At 38.3% G+C, this 27,702-nt stretch overlaps 1 protein-coding gene across 1 annotated transcript in view; it reads right to left on the bottom strand.

Annotated features, from left to right (window-relative positions):
* Window positions 1–13,349: 13,349 nt before the first annotated feature.
* LOC146001776 (ubiquitin-conjugating enzyme E2Q-like protein CG4502) overlaps window positions 13,350–27,702 on the bottom strand; it is a 63,921-nt gene continuing 49,568 nt past the window's right edge. Inside the window, exon 2 of the mRNA XM_083139497.1 lies at window positions 13,350–14,130. Coding sequence (XP_082995623.1) covers window positions 13,350–14,087 — 738 coding nt within the window. The 5' untranslated portion in view covers window positions 14,088–14,130. The remainder of the gene's footprint in view (window positions 14,131–27,702) is intronic.

Raw genomic sequence — 27,702 nt, 5'->3', positions numbered from 1 at the left:
CAAATCGTCCCTGTTCCAGCAAGAAGAGCAACGTTTTGAAAATTGATTGATCAACAGGCCGTTGAGTTTAGATAACATGGAAGGTAGAAATTCATGATCTGCCTTGCGGTGTACAGTCTCCATTGTTTGCTTTCGGAAACCAAAGAGATTCATTGTCCTTGCTAGTTCTTTATTGTGTATGTGATAATTTGAGACAGTCAAAGTTTTTTTTTATTTTAGTTATAGTTATTTAAGTTTATTTTTTTTTCAATTGCATTGCCTACAATTTTTACTATTTTCTAAACGATAGTGTCCCCAAGGCAACGTGTGGATTCCACAAGACAAAATACATCTTTTATCGTCGTGCGGATCTAATGCTACTTTCCTAACTTCGTTTGTTGTAATCACGTGGTCTACACTTTGGATTCTTTGTTCTATACTTAGTATCGTCGATTGTGAGTAAAGGCAATCGATGTAATCGTGGAAGGTGAGTTTGTTCTCCACCGTATTCTTGCCCACACCTTTTGCTTTCTTCGTGACGCTACTTTCTGTTCTCATGGCATACATCTTCGAACGCAAACCCGCGAACTCGACAATAACATCACCGTTACATTCATCTTTCAGTTTACCTAGGACTTTTTTGTTACGAGATGGAATTCCAAATCTGTTGGGTTGAGGATACGCAGAAGTATCGAAATACTCAAGCATGGAAGGACTTTTTATGTCTTCGTATAGGTTAGGTGTTTGTATGCTGTAAATGAAGCTGTCGGTGTCCGTGTACAAAAGTGATATTTTATCATTGTAGAAGAGTTTCATCACGTCGTAATGAAATTCGAACATGTAAAGTTTCGACAAGTCGAGAACCGTTGCGCCAACGTAAATTGGTTTTCTGAATTTCATCAATTTTATATCTAGATTGAAAAGTGCTAAATTCTCGTTGTAAATTTTTCTCGACTTGAATCTAGGATCGGCTATCCACTTCCGACATTTATTCTTATCGGAAATTAATTTCACGTCTACGTGCTTTCTAACATTCTCCATGGTCTTTCCGTACACCGCATTGTTCATTAATTTAAAAAAATCCTTGTCTAAATCGGAAGTGGCAGCTGTTCTATGTTGTGTGTTAGTTTCTATGTAAGATCTTAACCACGTGGAATGTTTAAACTTCAGTATTCTTCTAACATTTACTATCTGAACACCCTTCCCAATCAAAAACCGGAGATTCTTGTAGTGGACGACGTATCTCTGTTTAGGATCCAATGTTAACAAAAGCTTGTCCTGAACCGAGTCGGGTGGACATTTGATTTCGGGAGTCGGAGGCAAATCCGAAAACGTGTCGTGCAGGTGGTCGGAGAATTGGAGATCTACCTCTGCGAAGAAACCACACTCGCTATCGTCGAAATAAATAATATCTATCGAGGTGGGATCTAACCATTCGAATCCCCCGTAAGGAAGTTTCTGAACCATGGCATGTCCGTAGAGATTATTAACGTCGGCGTAGAAGATGTAATTCGATGTTCGATTTGAATCGTAATCTTTTTTCATGTGTACGTTATTAGCTTTTGCATGTCTCTGTACGCATTGCACCATTCCACCTCGTATCCCTCTTTCGATAAATAGCAACATGTCAACGTCCGATATCAGTTCCAGCTTGACCTTTGTCTGGAATAACATTGCCGACCACGCTAATCCCGGTAGACTGTAGAAATACGCTGGATCTAATTTATAAATATTCGTTGCCGTTTTCCTGAACGCTTGAAAAACATCCGCGAGTATCGTCACGTCCAGTTTTAAGTAGGCATCGTGGTAGTCTCCGAGTGTCCTACATTCTAATTTCTCCCACATGAGTTGCGCGTGTTGGTATTCTTCGTCCGTGATTCCTTTCTCTCTGAGTCTGCTGTAAAATTCTCTTGGAAGTGGAAGAGCGTCGTCGTTAAATTTAGAACCATCACTAACGTATTCGTAAGAATAAACCCCTTTACGTCTAACGAGTTCTATGTCTACGTTAGGAAAACTAGCTCTAGTTATTTTGAATTGATCGTCGGTGAGTTTGTTCGCTAAAGCATCCAGACTTGCAGAGAGAAATCTATACGAATCCAGGAAGCGCATCTCGATTGTATTTTTCGTTCCCGGAATCGACACTTGCTTGCTGAGACTAATGTAGCGTTCTTCATTCTCGGCCAAGACACCTATACGTTTCGGATCGTAGCCAAGATGTCTCACCAGGTGGTGAAAATCATATCCGCTTCCGTTGTGAAAGAATATGGGGATGAATTTAGGTTTCTGGATTTTAAGATTGCACGTGTTGCAAATTCCACCTACGTAGTTTCCGCTGAAATGATCGTGGTGGAATATTTTTTTGTTCTCATCAGTGAAACTTTGATCACATACCGGACACACCTCAGTGGAATTGTAATTTTGAAGTTCATTTTCAGTTAAAGGTGCCATCGGTTTTGATGTAAGCAGTACGCTACCAATTACCTCAACCTCCTCCACCATTTTTTCCAGGAAGTGTTCGATTGCATTTGGCCCGCGGTATATATATGCTTCATTTATTTTATCACGTCGCACAACAACATAGCCGAAACTATTAGGTTGATGAAGCTGGTACGCCGTTGTGGAGGAAAGTTCGGGATCCGGTTCGCAGTAGGAGAGTGGTTTGAGGAACGCCTCGAAATCTGCGACGATGATTGCGGGATGTTCCAACAATGCCTTGTGCATTTTGAATTCTTCGACTTCGTTCGTTTCGGGCATCAACATTCTAGCCGGTCTGTTGTCACCGCAATAAATTTTATGTTCGACAAGTTTATCGATAGCAATTTGACGACTATGAAGATTTTTATGATCACGTCGGTCACGATCGTCGAACGTGGTTAGGCATCTCGGGCAAACTTCGATGTTGTTTGCATACTTGGTAGTTTGACTTCTGACCAAACGTGATAGAGAACGAATTAGCGTGTAATGATGAACATCCTCGTTTGAAATTAGAAGAAGATTTATTACACGAGCATCGTCATCGTCGATATCGCTTATCCTGACGGGGTGAACAAGATATTTATCTGACGTAAAAGAATATACATTAATAGCGATGCGTTTTCCTGCACGATTTTCGAACTTTGTTATATCCGACAATGTCACCGGGTATTCGATGTCAGACATTACACTTTCAAATTCGGACTCGTATTGCTTGTAATGATAAATCCGTTCTGGATTATTTTTGCAATAAACAGGATGCAGTGCAGCCAACACACACCAGAGAAAACACTTGTTATCGCTGTTCTGTATATTTAACACAGCCCTCTTGTGTTGAATGTTCGGTGGAAGAGGAACGTAGCTGGAAGCGCGAAGAGGCGAGAATTGGTTCACGTAAACGGTTAACGTGTGAGGACTTCCACACAGAGACCATCCCGACCCTTTAGCCTCGAAATCGTCATGTTTCTTAACCAGCTCATTGGAAACTTTATAATAGAAGTTGTCCAAATTTTCGACGTCAGCAAAATAAAGTGTCTGGTTTTTTGTACGATGATAAAAAATACTCGTTGTGCCATCAACTTTCTCGTATTCAGAAAACAGAACAACATATACTTTTATGGAATTATTTTCAAGTTTATTTTTTAGAATATTTAGTACAGATGTTTTCGTTTCATGCAAGAAACTAAGGATGTCACGGCCTGGTTCCGAAGTAAAAGAGAAATCCTGGAGTTGGTCGTTGAATGCAGATCTAATCGGTTTGCGTTCATCCGATAATTTAACTTGTTTGGAAGTGGAAGCTTCCGTTTCTGGATTATCGATTTTCCTTTTCAATGTTCCTTGTTCGATCGATGGTTTGCAAATTTTGAGGTGTTTACTTAAATTTGCAATGCTGATCATCTTTCCACATCGAGCACAAGACTTAGAAGGTAACAAACGATTAATTCTCGAGCCTGTTTCGCTACATCTTGCCCTGTGCTTGCTAATATTAGTTTTAGATATTAATTTTTCACAAGTAACACATTCAGTTTTATCATTTTTTCGATTGAAACTGGTGGTGGATGCCATTATGCTTTCTCCAAAAAATCACAGAAATCAAAAAGTGTCTAGCGATACAATTTTCAGGTATGTTATTTTATATAGAATTTCTTGGAGTGATTACAAAACTCAAAAATTCAATCTACTGTAAATAGAATTTCGGGTATGTTATTTATATATAATTTCTTGTGTGCGAATACAAAAACTCAAGAATTCAATCTACTGTAAATACAATTTTCAGGTATGTTATTTTATATAGAATTTCTTGAGGTGATTACAAAACTCAAAAAAAATCAATCTACTGCGAATATAATTTTCAGGTATGTTATTTTATATAGAATTTTCTCAGGGGCGAATACAAAACTCAAAAATCCAAGACAGTTCAGTTTTAACGTGTTCATATTTGAAAAAAATACAAAAATACGCCTTGGAGATTTCAACCAATCCACTTTACTAGATTGGCGAAACTCTTAACTATTGTTATTTGGAACCTTTAACCTTTTTTTGGTGACGTAGAGTACGCGTAGAGAGGTTGGGTTTAGTGTGTCGATCGAGTCTCGGTATCCTCTGTCCTCCCATACCAAAATAAACACGTCACAATACAGAAATAATAAGAGGCGTGTATGTGTGTGTGGCAGAGAGATCACATCGTTCCGAGAGGTTTACAAAGGTCACGATATATAAACATTTGACCGGGACTTGGAAAATTACGATAAGATGCGTTCATCCTTCAAGAATGAGAGAGTGCATTATTTACTCATCACGTTGTGTCAGCGCGATAAATAAAAACGCTGAACGTAGAGAGAAAGTGGGAGTTTTTGAGGTTTGGTGAACCTCAATTAATAAAAATAAGTTTTTTGAGGTTTTGGTGAGCTCCAAATAATCAAAATGAGTTTTTGATGTTTTGGTGCTGTTTTCTACGCTGTGAAACATCGTTAGCGCAATAAATAAGGCGCGGAACGTGGAGAGAAAGTGAGTTTTTGAGGTTTGGCGAGCCCCACCGAGCCTCACTGAGCCTCAAAAGAGGACGTTGAACCGGCTTAATTGGACTACTAGTTATCTTGGAAACGGTGAGACTTAGGACAAATCTGTTTGCGGATTCGTCATGTACGCCTATATGTAAGTAAAATATGAATAGAACCTATTCTCGAAAATCCAAAATAGCGACCGGAAGTGGGGTTATCTTGGAAACGGCAAGACTTAGAAAAAATCTGTTTGCGGATTCGTCATGTACGCCTATATGTAAGTAAAATATGAATAGAACCTATTCTCGGAAATCCAAAATGGCGACCGGAAGTGGGGTTATATTGGAAGCGGTAAGACTTAGAAAAAATCTGTTTGCGGATTCGTCACGTACGCCTATATGTAAGTAAAATATGAATAGAACCTATGTTCGGAAATCCAAAATGGCGACCGGAAGTGGGGTTATCTTGGAAGCGGTAAGACTTAGGAAAAATCTGTTTGCGGGTTCGTCATGTACGCCTATACGTGAGAAAAAATATGGATAGATCCTATGCTCGGAAATCCAAAATAGCGACCGGAATTGGGGTTATCTTGGAAACGGTAAAACTTAGGAAAAATCTGTTTGCGGATTCATCATGTACATCTATACGTAAAAAAAAGTATGAATAGAACCTATGCTTGTGTGTGCTCGTACCAAGTATGAGTGAAAAAAAAAAAAAATAGGAAATTTTACAAAAACATCGCTAAACGCTAAAACATCGACAAAAATTTGTCAAAATATATCAAAAACTGATTTTCAATTGATAAAAAAAAGCCTACAAAAACACTCGTACCAAGTATGACTTTGAAACAATCCAATTACACTACTCCTTTCTGTACCATCATAGAAATAAGAAGTTGCAAATTATCCCATCCCACAAGTCATTCACAAAATACAACCCTCACCTTTTCTGGCCCGCAGTTGCGAAGAGAAATGTGCACGATGTTCCACAAGATAACGTATTTACACACGCTGAGGATACCGTTCAACAGTCACACAAATCAATTCCAATGTCTGAAATCTCCAACCCGCCAATACGTCATACAAATAACATATCGGAAATTATCCCATTCCACAAGTCAATCATAACAAGTAAAACAAAATGTGTAGACGTGCGCCTGTGATATGAATCCATTATGGAAGCCCTGAAAAGACGTATAGACGCTACGTACGTAAGGAACTTCAATATAAGAGAAACGTAAGTTTCGTAACCGTATATGTAAAAAAATACCTTCCGCGCTATTTAGAAACCCCCTTTGTTACAAGAAACATATTTATTTGAAGAAAATATTTGAAATGTTTGCGAAATCGAGGGTGTAAGATTTCGACACGGGGCCGCTATTTCAAGCTATAAATAACATAAATAAATAAAGTTTGTAAATTAACAGTATCTTTCAAAATTTGATTTTAAGTAAGCGTTAACAGTTTTCATTTGTTTCCCATTATTTCGTAAAAAACTTGATGCGAGCCTATTGTAACAAACTAAATGGCATCACAAGTTCCAATAACCACCTTAATACCATACTTGTTTTCAAAGTACAATTATAATTCCTTAGTCTTTCGTTGGTTCGCATTGGTAAGTGGTTATTGTAAGGTGTATTGAAAGTTCAGAACTGTTAAATGTTATTTTCGTATATACATTGTTGATTTCGTATCGTCGTGAGTCGAACTCGGGACCCCTGGCGTCATAGCTCGCTCGATAGACTAATCACTTCGCCAAACGGTCCGGCTGAAGCGCTTGAAGTAACTTGTTACAAGCTTATTGCACCGGCGACCTTCAGTGGAAACTCCTCTGACACGGGAATCCACGGGAAATCAGTTGAAATAACGTAACGTCAGCCTTATGCAAAAGGCACGGTTAACGACAGGATGGAACTGCCTCAACGGCTTTAACGATCGGAAATTTGAATCTCCTTTAAATATATCGCGATAACAGATCTCGCCCTCAGTTGTAGTCCGAAAGTTATAGTCAACAATGCTTGTAAACATACCGGAAAACTAAAGAAGTGAAAACATTGAAAAGGATGGTAAATCAAGCGAACAGATTCAAGATCTGTTGACACGAATTTGTTTCAGTGTTTTCACTTCTTTCGTTTTTCGGTATGTTAACATATGAACACCAATTTAATTTATTAAGTATTTACATTAATTTATTATTTTTATATATTTTCTTCATCCTCTTATAATGGATTCTATTGTTGTTCATCTTTTCAAATTACTCTGCGCTTATTTACATTGCCATTCGCGTATCTCTTGCTAATCTTCGATCTTGCACAACTTGTGCTGCCATCTATATTCCACTTCGGCAAACCGTTTACATGAGTTGGTCCCATTGGGTACGTAACACAATCCATTCTTGAGAAAAAGAGACTTGGGATTAGACCAAATGTATTGAATTTAATGAATTCCCGACTACATGGTAACACATAATCAACACTGAAAGAAAAAATATCGGACATGGTAAGTGGTATAAAAATCAGATACATTTTAGTGCTTATTCAACATCTGGTGCATTTATACTTTAGATTTTATGCACAATTAATTCAATAACTTTTCTGTGTACACGTGCGTAAGCCAAAACGCATCATAATGGAATGTGTTTATTTACGCCTCGATATGCCACAGTGCTTAGACACTCTCATCACATCATCTAATATCACCCGTGGGAAGCGACCTTGCTGTTCAAGAATTGCTATGGGCAATTAAAACGACGCATATCGTCTGTTAATCAGCAAGTGCACGCTATACAATTGATAGTTTATATGGGAATTTACACACTGGATCCACTTCATGTACTCGTACCTATCAAAATGCTCTAATGACTAGAAATTTCGCAGATCAATAAAGGATGATTTCAGCAAAAATACACAACCAACTTTTCCTCCCATGTGCATAGCGTGATGGATAGGATAACTGATAGAGTTGTACAATAAAAGGCCACTGTTATCGATCATGTTACGAAGAAAGAGTGACAGAAAAACGACTGCTGCGCAATAAGTATGGCACGAAATCATAAAAAAAAATGTTGCAATTTTATTAAGCTTTTTGCTTTGGGAGGGGGGATGCCCCTTCAGTGACCTATTTGCGATTTCATTTCTGGAATAGGGTGTTTTTTTTTAGCAAATTTACATATATCACCAGTGCCTTGCAGTGGCAAGTATCTTAGGATATTGGTTCTAACCTAGATCATTAAACCTTATGATAACATTTACTGTAAATATGTAATTTAGAAGAAGTATAGCTATTTACATTGTGAGAAAACTGAAATACATACACAGAAATAGCTATCGAACTAGCAACACCGAAAACTTGACCAAACTTCTATAGCCAAGTGCAAACTTAATGTCAACCTAACCTACTTATACAAGTTACTTGTGAATACTTTAATGCATGTAAAAGTACCAGGTGGTCCACATAAAAGTAGGCCGGCCGGGTAATACAGAGACGAGCTAATAATTGTATGTGTATTGTGTAACTCTCTGTTATGTAAGTAGACATAGAAATCTGTGCACAAGCAATACACATACTCATTCATGTTTTAATTTCATTGTTCATAAACACTGTTAGTTGAACATGGATCTGTCAAATGCCTAGCAGTTCTGGTAAACAACTCGCGTCATGGTGTTTTCCGTGCAGCAGCAAATTGTGATAGTGGAAGAATATGTGCGCACGGTACAAAACCACCTGCGAAATAATGCTGTTGTTACGCTTCCTGCTTATGAATGTGTATAATGTCGTGCACAGTTATCTCTATTTCTATAATTAAAGTTTTAGTTGAGTATACCTACTGGTACTGCTGAGAATCCACATATCCTGCACGCTGAGCACTAAGACGCCCATTCATGACTAAAAATTGGTGTTTGGTGTGCAGTTTCAGGAACACGTATATACAGGGATCATTTTCAGCATCTCATGTAACATGCAGGTAAGCCAGTGTTCACATTTTCCTACTCTTTCCTATCTTTCTTTCGGCCGGTATCCGGTATTACCACGCCGTTCTACTTTTCCACCAGTGTTCACAGCCACCATACAAGAAACAATTTTAAATTTAACCTTCCACTCTCCAACTCACAGGCATATCAGTCGTCGTTTTCTGCTGCCAAAATATGGCGTGCCCTACCTAAGAGCATGTCGAGTATATCTAAAATAGAATCTTTCCGTAATGAAGTAAAGAATTTTCTTTTGGCAGAGCAGAGATTGTGTTCAAATACTATGACGTAACCTGTATGTTTATGTTATGTATATTGCCTATATCCTTTTTTCACTTTTACTTTTTTTTATGCTGTGTTTTCACAATGTTTGTATAATTTTATTCTTACAACATTTATTACAATTACTTGATCAATAGTAGCATTCTGTAACTAAATCATACTGTTTATTGTACACTGTATTAATATTGTAATAACATATGTATAAGAAATGTAAATTTAAATGTAATCCATGACACGACTTAGGTGGCAGAACAGCCTCAGGATGAACCTCGCCCACGGAAATAAAGAATTTGAATTTGAATAAATCTACTAGGCTGAATACTTTTCGGCAGAGAAATCTTTCATGACTGGGTCATTAATAGACACGAAATATTTTTCTATTGTATTTGTTACATAGCTAAGAAATAGGATTGAAAGCATATACTACACCAATTTCATTGAGGGGATAAAAACATCCATGGCAGGGATGAAAATAATATTATTAGGCCGGGGATATTCTTTTCTGTGGGGGAAATCCCAGGCACCTCCCCGGGTAATTCGCATACTGGTTGCTCTAATGCCAAAAACCAAGAATGTGCAAAATACTGACTTTTTCACCTAAGTGTAGTTTCTGAACACTTCTTGTTAATAGAAAACTATGCTAACTTATATGACCTAGTAAAAGTTACATTATTTACAGATGACAATATTTATCCAAATATAAAACATAAATAATCGCCTATAAGAAGGTAGGGGTGGGTACCGTTACGTACCTAAAAAAAAACACGTACATTTTGTTCCTGAAATGCAAAGATATAATAATCATCATATGACAAATGTTCCACATCGTCATCCTGTGACCGAGTGAATGATTATGAGGCAATAAATCTGAAAATGATAAATTTGGCACACTCAAAGCAATTAATATGACACATACATAAACAATCAAAATTAATATAAATGTTTAGAATTAATTATTTAATGCTTCATATTATCAACACAATTTAATATATTTTCAGATATTGTGTCTTACTATAATGGCTACAAAACTAAGTGAGTGAGTTATCTTCAATGGAATTCAACATGGAAATCGTTACCCTACAATTTATACTTACAAACATAGGAAGAAAATTGCTTTTGGATATTTTTCCCAAGATGCATCTCTGAGATTATGATTTCAAGATTTGTTGCTTTAGAAAAGACACACACATCTTACATTCCGTTTATATAGTGTACAAATACAACATACAACGATCATATTACTACTTACACAATGTGTTTCGCAAACGCCAGATAGCTTGAAATTATACACCATCTTCATGAGAGTTCTGAAGTGTATGGCGGATAAGCAGGATGCATTTACGACTGTGTGAACTTTCATACTACCAGTGGCAGATGCATCCCGCATTACAAAACTTAAATGTTGCATAATTAAATGTTACCAAACGTTTTTGAAACACCTACACACACATTCACATGCAAACATATAGACGAGGAACGTTCCCAACGAAAGACATTTTGTTTGGTTTTTGAGTTATGCTATAAGATCCCCTAATTATAGTGTAACAAATTATGTTTTTTATTGACAAAGATTATTCTTTTGTTGCTAATAATAGAATTCTTATGAAAGAAGCACAAGATATAACTTAATATTGATCCAAGATTTATATTTGAGCTCCATAAATCACATACAAGTATTGCTAAAAAATGTCAAATATTAAAATTCTCAACTCTGATCTCGATAATAAATCATGTATGAATATGTTTTCTTATTTACTCCGACTTCATAGTGCATCTTTTTCTGATGTCCAAGTGGTCTCGAATTCGCTTTTCTGCCACTTTTGGCTAATCGCGAAGATGAGGATGATAAGATGAAATTACTTCAGTGTTTCTGTTTCTACTATAAGATGTAAGTCGCGCGTTCCGGTAAACTATTTGAGTGTAAAGTGGACTTATAAAAGCTTTGACAAACTTATATTTTCCTTATGTTATTGATTACACACAGTTATGTGTGATTCGGAAGTTTGGCTATCTGCTCTAATCACAGGTCTATAACTAAAGAAGACGTTAAATGTGGTCTGGCATTAAAAATTTACTGGAGAGTGGTCAGACACTTCAGAAGAGGAGAAAAACAGATATTTATTTGTCGGAATATTATCTAAATTAGTTGTTTGTTTCAAAACCAATACAAAATTATTTGAAATATAAATATCCGTCGTGGATATTCATGAATATCAATTGCAATTGAATGTCTCTATCATTATTCTTACCAAAGGTAAAACATTTGTATCAAATAAGGTGTATAAGCTTACAATGGATTTCGACTTGTAATCAAGTGGTCCGAGGTTCGATACCCGGTGGAAACACATAGTGGTTCGGATTCCATTCTAAACTGTGGACCTAGTTTCGATTAGCTTATCTGTGCATAAAATTCAATTAAAGCAAAACAACTTAAACCCTTAAATGCGCAGACAGGACTATTGTAAAGATTCATTAGTCTATTAGTGTCCTTAGAAAGGATAGTGGAAGAAGATTAATGTGGGCAAACGTAAAATTCTTGAAACCCCGATGGTTTCACCTATCTACAGACTGCATTGTTGTAGTTTCCATGTTGAATTGTCAGTCACTTGGTCTACACCACTTTTATGTGTCTAAGAAAAATGCGAGTACATCAAAGAGATTTCATCTTCCTTCTTTTTAGCTAACACAAATAATGATAAGGAAGACGAATGCATATGCCATTAAACAGAATACGTAAGAAGAATGAGGGAGCGAGAGCATTGTTGAGAAACAAGAAACTTTTGAAGAAAAGTATTGAAACCTTACCGGCGAAATCTAAGAAGAAAGACGATATTGTATATTAATAACAAACTGATATCTGTTTCAATTTTAGAAAATTGTCTGTAAAATATTTAATGTTTTTAATGTTGGGCGATGTGGTTTTTCTAAGCTCTAAAATAATCATTATATCTTTCATATCAACAAATGTTGCGAGGAAAGTTTTCTGAGTGTTCGTATCCCCTTTATAACTATTGTCCTTTGCTTTTTGACCCTCACCTAGGACTTCTCATGCATCTGTCATCAGATGTACTTGATATAAACTGAATTCCATGGAATAAAAGTCCTCTGAGGGCATGTTGGTTTTTCATTGGGTGACACGTGGTTAGCGCATTGAGTCCCGTTATTACTACTTTTCGAGTAGCTCTCTGATTGTCCTCACGATTCTGTCTCAACATTTTTAATTGTGGTAACTAGGGCTACAAATTTCATGACTTAGCATGCATTTTTTGGCAAGTGTGATGGTTCCCTAAATATAGAAATTCATATTATGAAGAAACGAATTAAATTAAGGTGCTTTGTAAGGGCATACTTAGGCATATTTGACCATTTCTACGTGATAGAGCTTATTTGGATAGATTTTCAGTCATATTCAGCATATTTTCGCTTTCTTAAGGAATGTACATGCATTTTCGAAACTGGATTCGTCCTTACTCCCATGTCCACTCAAGTTGTTGCATTCTTATGCTCTACTGCAACAACTTTATTTGGAGAAAAAAATTCTCTCGATGCTACCTAGGTACAGAACTTGAGTCGAATAACATTTACTTTAAATATGCTCCTCTTGTGTCAGCCGAAGTACGAAGATCATTTTTTTTTGAAAATTTACAGAAAGTATTCATTGTACATTGCAGCTCAGAGCTTGTATAGTGAACTAAAAATTGTATATGAAAATATCTCAGCATATGTTAAATTTGATGTTTGAAACAGCTGTTGTAAAGGCATATTTTTTAAATTATTGTGCATATTTTTAAAATTTTAAGTCATAAGAGATTTTTTTTTATTTTGCATATTTCGGTGATTTTTAAGCTATGAAATCCTAGCTCTGATGATAATATTTTGTTATCACACATAAGCGTATTGTACTTAGATATTGAACTGAGGCAGGAAATCTAGTTCGTTGACCTTCTGCTGTGAATTACTCTACGCAAGAAGTTGTAGTATCGTCCGTTGAGAGGCGCCACTAGCACTTTCGCGTTTATCTGTGGTGTTACCGTAGAAGGAACGCATGAGCGTAAGCGCCGAAAGGGGTTTTAGCATGCGGGTGGTTTCATAAACGTCCTCGTCTTAGACAATTGCATGGAGGCAAAAGACAAAACACTCTCTCGCTCTCACTTGCAGACACTTACCTGCCCCTTGACGATGCTAGCCGCGAACTGCATGATGACCGCTTCGACAGTGTACGCGCTGGCCCACCCCCTAGGAGTGAGCAATTCCATGCAGATCGCGCCGCCCTCCATCACAAAGCCCTTCTCGATCCGCGGCGAGATGACCCTCATGAAGGGAGGCGCGAAAGGGAAATTGTCCGGGAAGTTAAGGTTGAGGAGTATGTAGGGCACTTCGAGTTCCTTCATGTCTTTGTACAGGTCACTGTCCGTGTCGATGCGATACAACCTCACGTGCCATTCGTACAGGTTATCGTTGACTAGCTCGACGGTGAACACAGGGTTGTCGCTCTCCATCTGCTGTTTCTGTATCTCCCTGAACTCCTTCATCAACCGTCTCGTGCGAACAGTCTTGGAGTGTTTGGCACTGGCCTCGGACAGCAGGCTGCTACTGTTGCCCTTCTTGGATTTGAACAGTCCAGAACCTGGGTGCTTGTTTTTGCTGAGCGGCGTCGGGCTGCCGAGAGGGCCGTTGTTGTCTGCGGGGCTCACCTTCGAGGGGTCTCTGTAACCGTGCCTCAGCAGACGACGCGCCGATTGGCTGGGAGATCCGATTCCCGATCCCTGGCCGTTCCCGTTAGCTGATCCCGTTGCATATATCCCTGCCTCCTGGTCGATCTTGTCCGAGGACCGGAAGAGCTTCCGGAACGCAGCTGCGACCTTCTCCTTCGAGCGGGATGACATGGTGTACCGACGCCACAATGACGCTTTTGCACCTGGCCTAAACCTGCAAAGACACCAAACGGAACATGTAATACTCAGGTTGCAGAAACTGTACACTGAAAATACACTGGTGTTAAAGCAACACAGAAGGTTTATACCAAGTTATGCTCAACGTTACCTCAGTGGTGTTGATTGCAACCAAGGTGGATAATAATCATGATTTTTATTTTAAAAAAAACATTTTTCATGATTTTTAAAAATTTTAAGCGAAATTTTTATTTAAATCGATTTTTTAATATTTTTTTTAGAAAACACGCTTAAAATTGCTTGTATGGTTTCTGGCACCATACATATACATACATGTTTTTCACATAAAGACTTTTACTAGTAAATGCCCCTGTAAAATATTTGAACAGTTTAATTAAAGCAAATGAAAAATATATGTAAATATACATTTTTCTGTTGCTGTATATATGAACCTACTATTGAAATTGTTGAGTGTGTTATTGAAACTATAATAATTTCAGTAACTTTTCTTCCAATGAAAATTGGTTGGAGTTGGTGTTTTAAGTCCACTTTATGCACAGTAAGGCTAATCGGGACTGGGCCTACAGTTTAAAGTGGGATCCAAACCACTTGTGCCTCCAACGGGTATCAAACCCGGGACCCCTTCATTACAAGGCAATGACGCTACCACTGCACCATGGGGGAGGCCCCTCATAAAACATTCTGGATGCAATCTATAATTGTAACTTACAATATTTTTATCGTCTTTGTAGCTGAAGTTTGCCAATTTCTTTAATGATAGTTTGAAAATTGTCAGCTGTCATGTTTATTTACAGTTTAATGTCAATGACACTATTTACGGTTTAAGATGATTAGTGTTTTGTATATTTTCTGCACAAAAGGTTTGCTATCTTTGTCCATAAAAATTATTCAAGTTTATTTCAAGAGAAATTTACATGTGTTTACAGTTTACATATTACATTCCCTTTCTTTCTTTCCCTTTTTTAGAGCCAAATAAACACCATTAAATGATTACAAGATTAATGTACTTTCACCAAAATTGATTCTGATGTCTACAAAATCCTAATGTACATTATTCTATAAATTATTTATTTAAAGTGATTAAATCAGTATTTTTTATAAATCACCTGATTTAAATCCACCTTTATTGCAACCATTTACCACTGGAGATTTATTTATTTATTTCGCCTTATTTTTCATGGTGAATTTAAGGCTGTGGGGGTCCTTCTCTACCACAACTATGGTTACATCTCTATTATTCATTGATATAAGCATATACAAATAATAAAACTAATAAGAAATAGTAATAGAAAATATGTTGGCTTTCTGGGACCACTGTCTGTATTGTTTAAACACTAAAAATTGTTCACACTGTACCAAAAGAAAAAAAATCCTTCAATAAATGCATAAAACATTTGCTTTTACATAAATAAATCGTCTTCATTACGCTTTTTCACCTGGCCTAAATCTGCAAAAACAAGCAAGGAAACATGTAGAAGCGTGTGGTAATCAGGTTGCAGTAATTGTAGCAATAAAATAAATCATTTGCTTTGATAAGAATATTACATGGAAGTGTATTACGAGTTGGAATGTAGTGAAGCGAGGACAAGATGTGGTAAGGCTGTTAACGTAGAGAAGTGGATGGTCGAAGTTTTGGAGAAAAGGGGACCACGAGATTGAGGGAGTTCGATTGGAGACAGAAACGAGAGAGCATCGAGGAGGAGAGAAGATCGAAAGCCAGTTAAATCTAGCCAGCCTAGCACCTGAACTTTTTTTTTGAGTTGGTGTGTTAAGTCCACTTTATGCACAGTAAGGCTAATCGGGACTGGACCTACGGTTTAAAGTGGGATCCGAGCCACTGTGCCATGTGCCTCCACCGGGTATCGAACCCGGGACCCCTTGATTACAAAGCGACGACGCTACCACTGCGCCATCGGGGAGGCCCACATGAACTTTTGTCTCTCGGTGGTTATTACCAGGTGTGCCGGTTAATAATTCTTAATTGATCCTAAAGAAAACAAGTGTATCTGGGGAGAAAGGTAACAAATGCTTTATTCAAAGTATGCGCCACATCGGTAGCTATACATGTTACCCATCTCTCCGTCAAATTGTGGATGTCCTTCCAGAAAAATTGTTCACATTTTGAGGTGATCCAGTCAGCAAGCCATTGTTCGACATCTTCGTAATTGTTGAAGTGTTGCTGGGAAAGTGAGTGAGACATCGATGAAAACAAGTGGTAGTCCGAAGGGGCTAAGTCTTGTGCGTATGGCGGGTGGTGCAAGAAATTCCCAGCCAAGTGCAGAAATGGTGTCTCTGACGCCTTTCGCTGTGTGTGATGAGGCGTTGTCGTGCTGCAAAATCACTTTTCCGTGTCTTGTCACCCAATCTGGATCTTTCCCATGGCATGAAGACGATCAGATATGGTTTGGTGACCATCATTTAACTTCTCTGCCAGTTGTTGTTGCGATTGTGTATCCTCTTCGTCCAACAGGCTGGCCCGGGCGATCTTTGTCTTTCAAGTCGAAATCGCCACTTTTGATTCGTCGAAACCAACGCACAGACGCGCCTTGCGTTAGGACATTGTCACCGTACGTTTCCACAAGGATACGATGGCTTTCACTCGCGTTTTCCTTTTGATTGAGCAAGAAAAGCAGGACGTGCCGCACATGCTCCTTATTTGGTTTGAAGGTCGACATGTTTACCACACAAACCCAATATCACGATCACTCGCACTCGGTTGCACATCCATGGCGTTTTGACAGGTACTGTCCTGGCAACACAACATTGACGTAACAGTTGAGACCGTGCACCAACCCTTGCTTCCAGCGCCATCCAGCGACGAAATTAAGAATTATTAACCGGCACACCTGTATTATCAGTGCTGGGTGGGGGGTAACTCCTGCATTCGCCCGAGGCCCAGCGCTAAATTTGTGTGTGTTTTTTTACGAGTTTATAGGAAACTGATGAAAGAATAATATCAGCACGTGATGTTTTGGCCCCCTGGGAGAAGGATGGAGATTACTTGTTTTCTCACATAGTGACTGGAAACGAAACCTGGATATCGTACGTCACTGGTGAGTCGAAGCAGCAATCCATGCAATGGTGTCACTCCGGTTCACCGAAACCGAAGAAATTCAAACAAACACCACCACATCGCAAAATCATGGCAACCGTGTTTTTTGGACCAAAAAGGTGTAATCCTCGTGGAATTCCTTGAACCGGGACGAATCATCACATCACATGTGTATTGCCAAATACTGTCCAATCTGCGACGTGCCATCCAAAACCGGCGAAGAGGAATGTTACGCTCTGGAATTCTGTTTATTCATGACAACGCCCGGCCACACACAGCTGACCGTGCTGTTGCGACAATTCAAAAATCCTGATGGGAACGTTTTAATCACCCACCTTACAGTCCCCAATCTTGCCCTAAGTAAATACTTTCTGTTCCTTCTTCTCAAAAGTGGCTTGCTTCTCAACGTTTCGATGATAGTGAAGTTCTCAAGACATCAGTTCTCCACTGGCGATAGCAGAGGGTCTACGTAAACTTGTTCCACGGTACCAAAAATGCTTGGAGCGTCATGGTGACTATGTAGAAAAATAGCCAGGGTATGCACTTGAATAGCATAAAAAAAATTCTCGCTTGATTCCATTCTCTGTAATAACCAATCGGCCCTTTTTTTGACATTCCCCTCGTAACTAATCTGATATAGCCTGATATATTCCTGGATCAATTTCATAATATCATCACTCATCCCCATCTTCGCAAATTAGCCAAAAAGTGGCACAACAATCGAAGTAAAATAATGCAAATCAAGCGTATTGCTCTTAGACAATAATGCGATATAGTGATTGATTGTTTTGGTGTTTTAAGTCCACTATATGCTCATCAAGGCTAATCGGGACTAAACCTACAGTTTAAAGTGGGATCAATAATGCGATATATAAATTAAATATAATAATGTGTATATAATGTAAGGCCGCGGTGGCTCAGTCGGTAACGCGTCTGACTACCATGCTAAAGGTCCCGGGCAGTGATGTGCGTCTACGCGTAAACAGCGATAATCTACATTCTACACGTAGATTATTTTATACACGTAGATTACGTAATCTATGTAAACAACATGGCGAAAGTTAATAACTTAGCAAAGGGCGCCGTGGAATTTAAAAAAATTATACTGCGTATCAGTTGCTGATGTGTAAAGAGAACTTTTCATACTATTTCTTACAAATTAGGACAATTTCTCACCTAGGAAGAAACCTAATATAGGAAATATTCTAGTGTTTTCTGGGAAAAAGACCACTCTTGCCTCACGACTGCCATCTGTTGTTGTTTCTTGCATACTATTTATCTTCTTCCATAGTTGGTAATAGAAGAGAAGAGAAATTTTGTTGTAAATAGGTTTCTTTTCATTTCGTTAGAAACCAATATAGTTGAAAATGTCACTTTCCTTTCATGAAACCCTTGAAAATTAATTTTAATGCACTTTAGATTGTCTACGTAGTCTATGTAACCTACAACCCAATGTAATTTACGCGTAAATTACGTGTAGACAACGCATGTAGACATAAACTCATAGTCTACGGCACATCACTGGTCCCGGGTTCGATCCACGGCCGGTTCAAATCCGGGAACTTTTCTAACGTTGGAAGCGGCCCCGGCGCCTACCCAGCGTCGAATAATATGAGTACCTGGGGGAAACCCTGGGGGGTAAAGGCGGTCAGGGGCGTGGTGTAGGCAGTGGCGTAGCATGGACATTTCGGGTGGGAACGCCAAGTCCGAAGGAAAAGTCGGCACTTTCTTGCTTAATAATTTACTTATGGTTTTAGTCGCCACAGGTATTATTTGCCTGAATTAAGCTGGTTTTTCAATAAAACATCATCATTGCATGTTTTAGCTAGGAAATTAGATGCCTCACTTTGCAACAAATGTTTTGAACTCTGGTGTTCTATACCTTTTTTATATCTTTCTGCATGACGCAAGTCATTAAAAACCTACCTGAATCACAAGCGCCTCTGCACAACAGTAGACGACATTGTTGTGGGCGATCCAACTACTGATTTATTTGGTTTATTTTACTTCGCTTTTCTACCACTTTTGGTTAATTGCGAATATGAATATGAGTGATGATATTGATGAAGGGACACTGACAAAGAACACCCGTGCTCACGCCGGGATTCGAATCAGGGACCTCTGTCGTCTCGGCGCACTGTGAAAAGCAGAGTGGATGATCCAAATATCGTACACTCTACTGACGTAACAGTGCCGATTAGTAATTCAGACCACTGTTTATTACATCTTGAGAATGCTGATAAACATTTTAAAATAATTTTCTCCAGAGACCATTCGATGTTAAGAGTTTTCAAATGAATGCTAAACATTTCCATTCACACAATATTAAGTAGTTAGATAATAACGAAAAAATACAATAATAAAATAATAGTTTTGCGGGTTAAGTGGTAGAGCAGCCACAGGCTCAATTTCTATCACGAGGACTTCACCAACTTATTTGACAAAAACTTTGTTGATCTTTTAGTTTCTAATACACATCGCTGTTCGTGCGATAAATTATACAATGCAGTGGCCATTAAGAAGCAGTATATTTGAGATTGGTAAAGTTACGTCAGTCAATATTGCGTATTGTAGCATCACATAGCACGAGTTGCATGAGCGCGAAGAGCGAAGAACCGGGTAGGAATTCTGCCGCTGTCGTCTGCTTCAGAAGGCAGGAAGGGTCACATGAACCAATCACGGTAGACCTCTCGTACGCTGGGGTAAGAGAGCCCATTTACGCGCGTGCTGTAGAAATGGAAGCTTTCCCTCCATAAAGGCAGCAAGGAATATAGGAGTCCTGTACGCCGAACCTGCTCGGCGTCCGGCCGGGAAAGGCATTGAAAAGAGATGCTAGAACGAGTGTTGAGAGTGGAGAGTTGCAAGCGGATCGCGAAAAATAGCCATTATAATGCAATGAAGGTCAAACATATGTGAAATTAGTCACGTTTTACTTTATAATCACAGCATTTAAGCATTTTTGAAATTTTAAATCTGGGAACGCCGGGCGTACGGGCGTACTATAACGCTACGCCACTGGGTGTAGGTCACATCACCCCCACTCACGACCGGATCAAGAAAGTGTGGGGCGTTACCCCCACACCCCCTATACGCCTTCATGGCGTGGTGCTATGCACAGGGGAGCACTTTACCTTCTTATATATATATATATATATATATATATATATATATATATATATATATATATATATATATATATATATATATATATATATTATGATTATATACAGATATTATGATTATATACAGGTCACCTGTAATTCACACTGAGGAACAAAAATCATAAAATTTTGATTATAGGCCCCGCACCCAGCTATGCGAATGAATAGTTCTACAATTCGCTTGCATAAATTCATCAACGCTCATTTATTCCATTTCTCAACCGACCAACGAACACATTGCCATTGAATCCTCCGCGATTGGCTAAAAGTGGCGGAAGAACGAAGTCAAAATTATCTGTCCAAAATGATAGAAAATTATTATTTTTCATTGAAGCTGGAAAGAATGTCGTTAAATAATGAAAGACAACGTACCAAATTAATAAGCTAAAACAAAGCATTATTTATCCGCGAGATTGACTTTTTTTTTAATCTTTCTTAATTTCAGTGATATCCGTAATCATCCTTTCTGATTTGGCAATGGTCACCGAAATTAATTCAATTAAGCAGAATCAGTTTCGTGCATAAGTTGGTATTTTGTTCTAGGGTATTACAGATTGTGTAATTCCAAACGTCAGCACCATCTAGTAGGAAAGTTAAATTTTTATGTATTGCATTTATTTCTAACGCATATCAAACAATTTTGGATATAATAATTAAAATAAATACTTGTAAACGACAGTCCATCTCTTTCAATCCTAATTGTTTAATTAAACACTTACAAGGGACATAAGAAAGTGAAATATTAGGTTTCATTTTACATGTACTGAATTACCAAAGTGAAATCTTTGGTAAATGTAGAAGGTATTATTTCACTTGCAAAAACAGTTAGAAATTCAGTTGCATTATAAAACACAGGACATTACTTGAAAACAATCTTCCTACCAAACAAAAACGAATCGGAATCAACAACTTTAAAACATTCATACTGATACAGTGATCTTGATTTCAGCGGTTATCTGTTAAGTTATAAACATATGTACTATATAAAAGAAATAAATACTTGTTGTTTGATTAATTCTTACGGGATATCCTTCACGTTGTGAAAATCGCCTCAACTAACGTACGAAATAATCTCTTAATTCTGCATAGGGTACTAAGATTTCCATTTTCGTTTCGTTCTTGGTGAAATGCTGAACATGCACCCACTTTGCATATAAAATTGGCATATCTAAAACTTTAACTTCTACAATGCCATTTCGCTCCGTGCCTTCACTGAAGCCAGGCAACTTTATATGCATGCAGTTGCAAGTGCGAAAAAATCCCGGTAATAGCGCAAAGCTTGAATACTGATGATTAAAAGCTTGAATTATTCTAGCGTTCCAACTGTACGTGTTCTAGGCAGGCAAATATTAATAATTGAACAATCCTTTAAATAAATCCGATGATTCGAACGAGAATGGTTGGTTGCGTTAGAAACTGGAACGCGATTCAGTGGAGTTTCACAAAATCACACAAGTTTCCAAGGCCAAATGGTACGTTTGTTAGTTGCTAAATACTATATTCACTGTGTCAATTTGCTTCATTGCAAACGGAATGAACTAAAATCAATTACCACAGTACTGCAGCGTGTGTACAAACGCATTGAATGTTCCAGATAAGATATTTGGTTGAAATCTCGAATATCAACACAAGATTGTAGAAGAATGAGAACATTTATTCTTTAGTTGCAATTATATGTTCTTGTTGAACACAGCATAGAAGCTAGATTGCACTTTGCTTTCGGACATAAACTCACCAAAAATAATGAAATTGTATTATTAAATAATAATTAATGCAATAATTAGCCCCACGAACCATGCACGCGTAGCCCCACAAACCATTCACCCATAGCCCCACAAACCATTCACGGTAAGGTTAGGTTAGGTTAGGCAAACAGAGTTAAAATTTGGGGTCGTAGTAATATCAGGAATATATATTTCATTTTTTAAGTATTGGAAACTCAAAATCTTGCGGTAAATAATGAGCATTCGTGCATTGTCGGTTGCGATCACGGACCCCTTTTTTTTTTGCAAATTCGACACGTGAGCTCCAAATTTTAACTGTACATTCGTGATTAGGGGCCCTAAATTATTGAGTATGCGAAATATGAATGAAATTGGGGAAGTGTCCGGTATTGTAAAATCGCTCCATAAAATTATATGTTTTATATGTAAGTGAGCTATGTCCGCTATGGGTGAGATTTTGTCCGCACTTGTACGAGTAATATAAGACTGGCAGTGAGATTATGTCCGGTGAGCTTTTGCCGGTGAGCTTATGTCCGACGGGGCAGTGCCACTTGCGCCGGTAGGGAAAATCGTGCCACTTGCACCGATCGAGGAGTGTGAGAGAAAATAGCGTGCCGCTTGCGCCGCTGGGCATTTTTCTATTTACATTTGGCAACGTCGCAGTGAATCAAAACACAGGTGTACACTTGTTTACAAGAAGTGACTGCACCGGACTGCGTCTAAAATTGTTAGTTGTGTGGACGTCTTAGTGAGAGTAACATGGATCTCTTAGAAACAACGAAAGGGAAGCCTCTTCTCCAGTACTTAGGGCACGAATATCATAAAAGACGTGAAAACAAGGACTCCATAACATGGGTAAGTACTTTTTGTTTGTTTCTTACTATTTATCTTACTTGCTTGTGTTATTATTTTATTGTTTTATTTTATTATTTACATATTATTAACAGTTAAACTTATAATATATAAACAGTTTATTTATGTAGACATAGCCTACTTGTTGTGAATGTTAGGTCTTGTTGTGAATTGTATAGCATTTTAATCACACTTTATATGTCATTTCAGACCTGCATCAATGAAAAAAGATGAAATGCAATGGTTTATTAAAGACAGAGGGGGAAAATATCCTCCAACTTACTTCCCATTCTTGTGCTCCAGATGAGGTGAAGTGCGAAATTAAGAAACAACTAGTAGTTTGCCGTAAACGTGCCCGAGATGAAGTTCAAACTCCTGTTTGCGACATCTTTCGAACTGAAATGATGGTGCCAGGGAACAAGGGATTGGATCTCGTAACATCGATCCCGGCATATTCTAGTCAAAAAAGCGCGTTAAATCGAATCAGGAGGTCAGAGTTAGGTGTGAAACAATATGCAAGTTGTGCCAGTGATATCAGTTTGCAAGAATCTAATCTGCTTTTTGAAGGCGCAGCAACATTTCTGCAACTTGATGAAACTGTCGATGGGAAAAGAATACTTTGTTTTGCGTATGAGGGCTTGAAATATGCTCTAGAAAGCAGTCAATGTGTTTTCATTGACGGTACGTTCAGTAGCTGCTCCAAACAGTTCTACCAACTGTACACAGTGCATGCGGACATAGGAAGCTGTCAAGAAACCACATCAGTGATTCCAGTGTTGTACGCTTTCCTTCCTGAGAAGACAGAAAATATATACAGACGTTTGTTCTTGTTCATGAAGGCATTGATGCCTACCTTCAATCCACAGATTATCACTGGGGAACAAAAAAAATAAAATATTTTGTGGCATAAAGTTTAATAACAGTTTCAGGACACAAAACAGCTGTGATTGCCAATTGCATGATTGGTTCAGTTGAATTGACTCCAGTTATAAAAATAAACACACCATGGAAAATGTAGGAGGTAAAATTAGTCCACGCTTTTCTCGGTAATATCAAAATTTGATAATGGGATGAAATTCCCATTAAGAAACTTATTTATTTATTTGTAAATTGTTGCTAGGCAACTTATGAAGCATTGCAAGGCAATATATCTCTTAATGTTGAATTTTGTAGTATAACCTGTGGTATAACTAAGCCAAATGCGTTTAATGTGAATACATTGGAAATATGAGTTCCTCACGTAGTAAGTGTTTCAATAACCCAAATGTTTTTTTGCTATACATGTGGAATATATTGTTTACCATCACAGAGAAGAAATATCACGGATGTAGTGAGATATTTGTATCAGGCTTATTTTGCCAAAAATCTGGGACAACAAAATATAAAATGGGTCCCACATATATTTTGCAAAACTTGTTTGGAATCACTTCGTTATTGGGGAAAAGGCGGACGAAAGGGACCCAAATTTGGAGTGCCCATGACATGGAGTGAACCAAAAAATCATGTTAATGATTGCTATTTTTGTGCTGTGAATGTTAAAGGCATGAATAGATTCAAAAAGCGTAATTGGGTGTACGCTAATGTAGAGTCAGCAAAGCCGCCAATACTGCACAGTGAAAATTTACCTTTTCCAGTATGTACCTTTTCGCAAAATATCGACGATGACGTTGAGATATCAGATGAAAGTGCTAGTGACAATAAAAACGAACGTGATAAAAGTGGACGATAAAAGTTTGGCCCCCAACGGAAAATATTACAGTGGGAAAAGCTAATATCATTCATGAACCGCTGATAGATAGGGACAAAATCATCCTTCCGCCACTGCATATTAAACTTGGGTTGATAAAACAGTTTGTCAAGGCCTTAGATACAAGTGGTGATTGTTTCAAATATATATGCCACACTTTTCCAGGACTAAGTATTGAAAAATTGAAGGCAGGAATCTTTGACGGACCACATATTCGTACACTTATAAATGATGCCAATTTTACAACTTATATGTCTTACATCGAATCTGAGGCCTGGCTGAGCTTTGTGTCCGTCGTCAAAAACTTTTTGGGGAATCACAGAGCAGAAAACTACCGCGATATAGTTGGAAATATGTTGAAAAATTTTGAGAAATTGGGAGCTAATATGAGTGTGAAGATACATTTTCTACATAGCCACATTGACAGATTCCCTGAGAACCTTGGTGATTTTAGTGAAGAACAGGGAGAAAGGTTCCATCAGGATATAAGGATAATGGAAGAAAGGTACCAGGGTCGGTGTGATCGCCACATGATGGCCGACTACTGTTGGAGCTTACAGAGGGATTGTCCTAAAAAGCAATACAGCAGGGAATCGTTTAGAAAACGTTTCACATAGTTTGTTACTTCATTGTGTACATATTTTCGTAATTATTATGATCATAGGCCTATAAAAATTTATTTTTATAATAATGATTGTAATCACAAAAAGAAATATTAAATTGTTGTTGGAAGTTCATTTATATGTATGTCTTATGTTTCCGCCATTTTGGTTTAGTTGCATTTATTTCATAAATTAGAGCCAATTAAGGAAATATATTGTTATATCATTATTCAGCAGCATGAAATCGCCCTAAATTAGCTCTCAAACACTGTGCCGCAATTTCACTGTTCCCCAGTGTTATCAAAGTTGACTTTGAGAGTGCAGCTATCAACGCCTTGAGAAAAGTGTTTCCCCAATCACGCATTTCTGGTTGTTATTTCCATTTTAATCAAAGTATCTGGCGAAAGGTACAAAGCATTGGACTTGCTGAGGAGTATCGCAATAACGGAGATGTAAAAACTCACATCAAAATGTGTGCAGCACTATCGCTTGTCCCAGCACAGTACATAGAAGACGCCTGGTTGCTGATAATGAAAGAGTGTCCCTCCAGTGAGAAAGTTACCCAATTCAACGACTACTTCGTTTCTCAATGGATGGAAAATTCCCACATTCCAACCAGCCTCTGGAACACTTACAATCAACGTCACAGAACAAATAATGTGTCAGAAAGTTGGCACTCACGACTCAACCGGATCACTCACAAAAATAAACCAAATGTGTACAGGCTTATATATATTCTGATGGACGACGCAAAAGAAAATTATCACACTTATCAAAGGCTGGAAGCCATGTGCCCTGCAAAGAAGAGGAAACCAACTTACATCAAGCTCGATGAAAGAATCCAGAAGATACTGAAATCTCTAGGGGACAACGGCGATCTGAGAAAGTGCATTCGAAGACTGTCATATTGCAATAGTTTGTGATGAACTGTGGCAATTTACTTCATAGGTTATTTCATTGTGATAATTGCTGCTTTGTTTTGTAATAATTTCTGCTTGTGATGAATTGTGACAATTACCTGCGTAGGTTCTGCACTGTTATTTCATTGTGATAATTCCTCTTTTGATATACTGAATAAGCTGTAGAAAGTTATTTCTGTTTACAATGTTTTGATTTACTTAATAAATTGTAGAAATTTATTTCTGTTTATAATCCCTTACTGTAGTTTATAGTTTGTAAACCTTTCGATTCACTACGTTGCCAAATGTAAAGAGAAAATGCCCAGCGGCGCAAGCGGCACGCTATTTGCTCTCACACTCCTCGATCGGTGCAAGTGGCACGATTTCCCCTACCGGCACAAGTGGCACGACACTCGTCCGAATAGGGTGAATATGTGAGTAACATTCGTCTATCACCCAGATTGCTGTAGAACAGCTGTAATGAAACTGGAAACACCTGTAGTAGAGTAAGGTGGGGTAAGACTGCGCGGCGGATAAGACTGCGCACCGGTTTCTCGAGTTGAAAATCACACACAGTTAGCACCACTGCCCACCGTTACTTCGTCCAAGGTGGTAGCTAGCTGTGAACAGTGGTGAAGATACGTTTGAAATTCGTTGTGCTGAGAGAGGTAAGTGAAAAGATTTTGAGGGTGTTTGCTATTTATTTTGGTACTACGTGTTTTTAGTACTACGTCACTGTGAATGTATACAATATTACGATGTTGATGGATAGAAGAAGCTGTGTTAATGCCGAGTCCACCTTTGTATTAGTTTCCATTGCTTTATGCAATGGCTGGGCATCATCGCGTGATTTGTTCAGGAATGCAGCACGGGGCACGACTGCGCACGTACGCAGTTTTACCCCACATGTGTGTGGCTTGCAAGGCCCAGCTATTAGATAGATCATTTCTTGGTCCACTGAAGTCGTTTCATTCATCTGAGTGTGATAAGTGGACGAGTAACCACCCGGGTCGCCCAATCACAGTTTTCCAAGTGGCATCCATTTTTACAAAGGCATATGGGAAGGTAGCTACAGTTGGGAATGCCATGAAGGGCTTTGAAGTGACTGGATTATGCCCTTTCAATCAAGACATCTTCACTGAGGACGAGTTTCTTCCCTCTACTGTGACAAATGTATCAGCTCCAACTCCAGGTGAGCAGTCTTCAACAAGTGGGGTTAACAATACTGGATCATCCACCAATGACGTGCCACAGCAGGCAAATGTGGCTCATGCATCAGCTGAAACTCCAGGTGAGAAGCCTTCAACAAGTGGGATTAACAATACTGGATCATACGGGCACATTTCCGTTAACCAGATTCACCACTTCCACTTGCAGAGCATATTCAGCACCGCCGACGAAAGGAAAGGCAGTCTCAGGTGTTAACTGGATCTCCATTCAAAGTCAACTTGGAAGCCTCCTTAGCTGAGAAGAGTAAGAACAAAGTTCAGGGGAAACAGAAACGGAACATCGTTGTTGAAGAAGCAGAAAACGCCAGAAGAAAGAGTACAA

This window comes from Lepisma saccharinum, chromosome 17 (assembly GCF_977018435.1).
Source record: "Lepisma saccharinum chromosome 17, izLepSacc3.1, whole genome shotgun sequence".
NCBI lineage: Eukaryota > Metazoa > Arthropoda > Insecta > Zygentoma > Lepismatidae > Lepisma > Lepisma saccharinum.
This window is presented reverse-complemented; position numbering and strand designations above follow the sequence as displayed.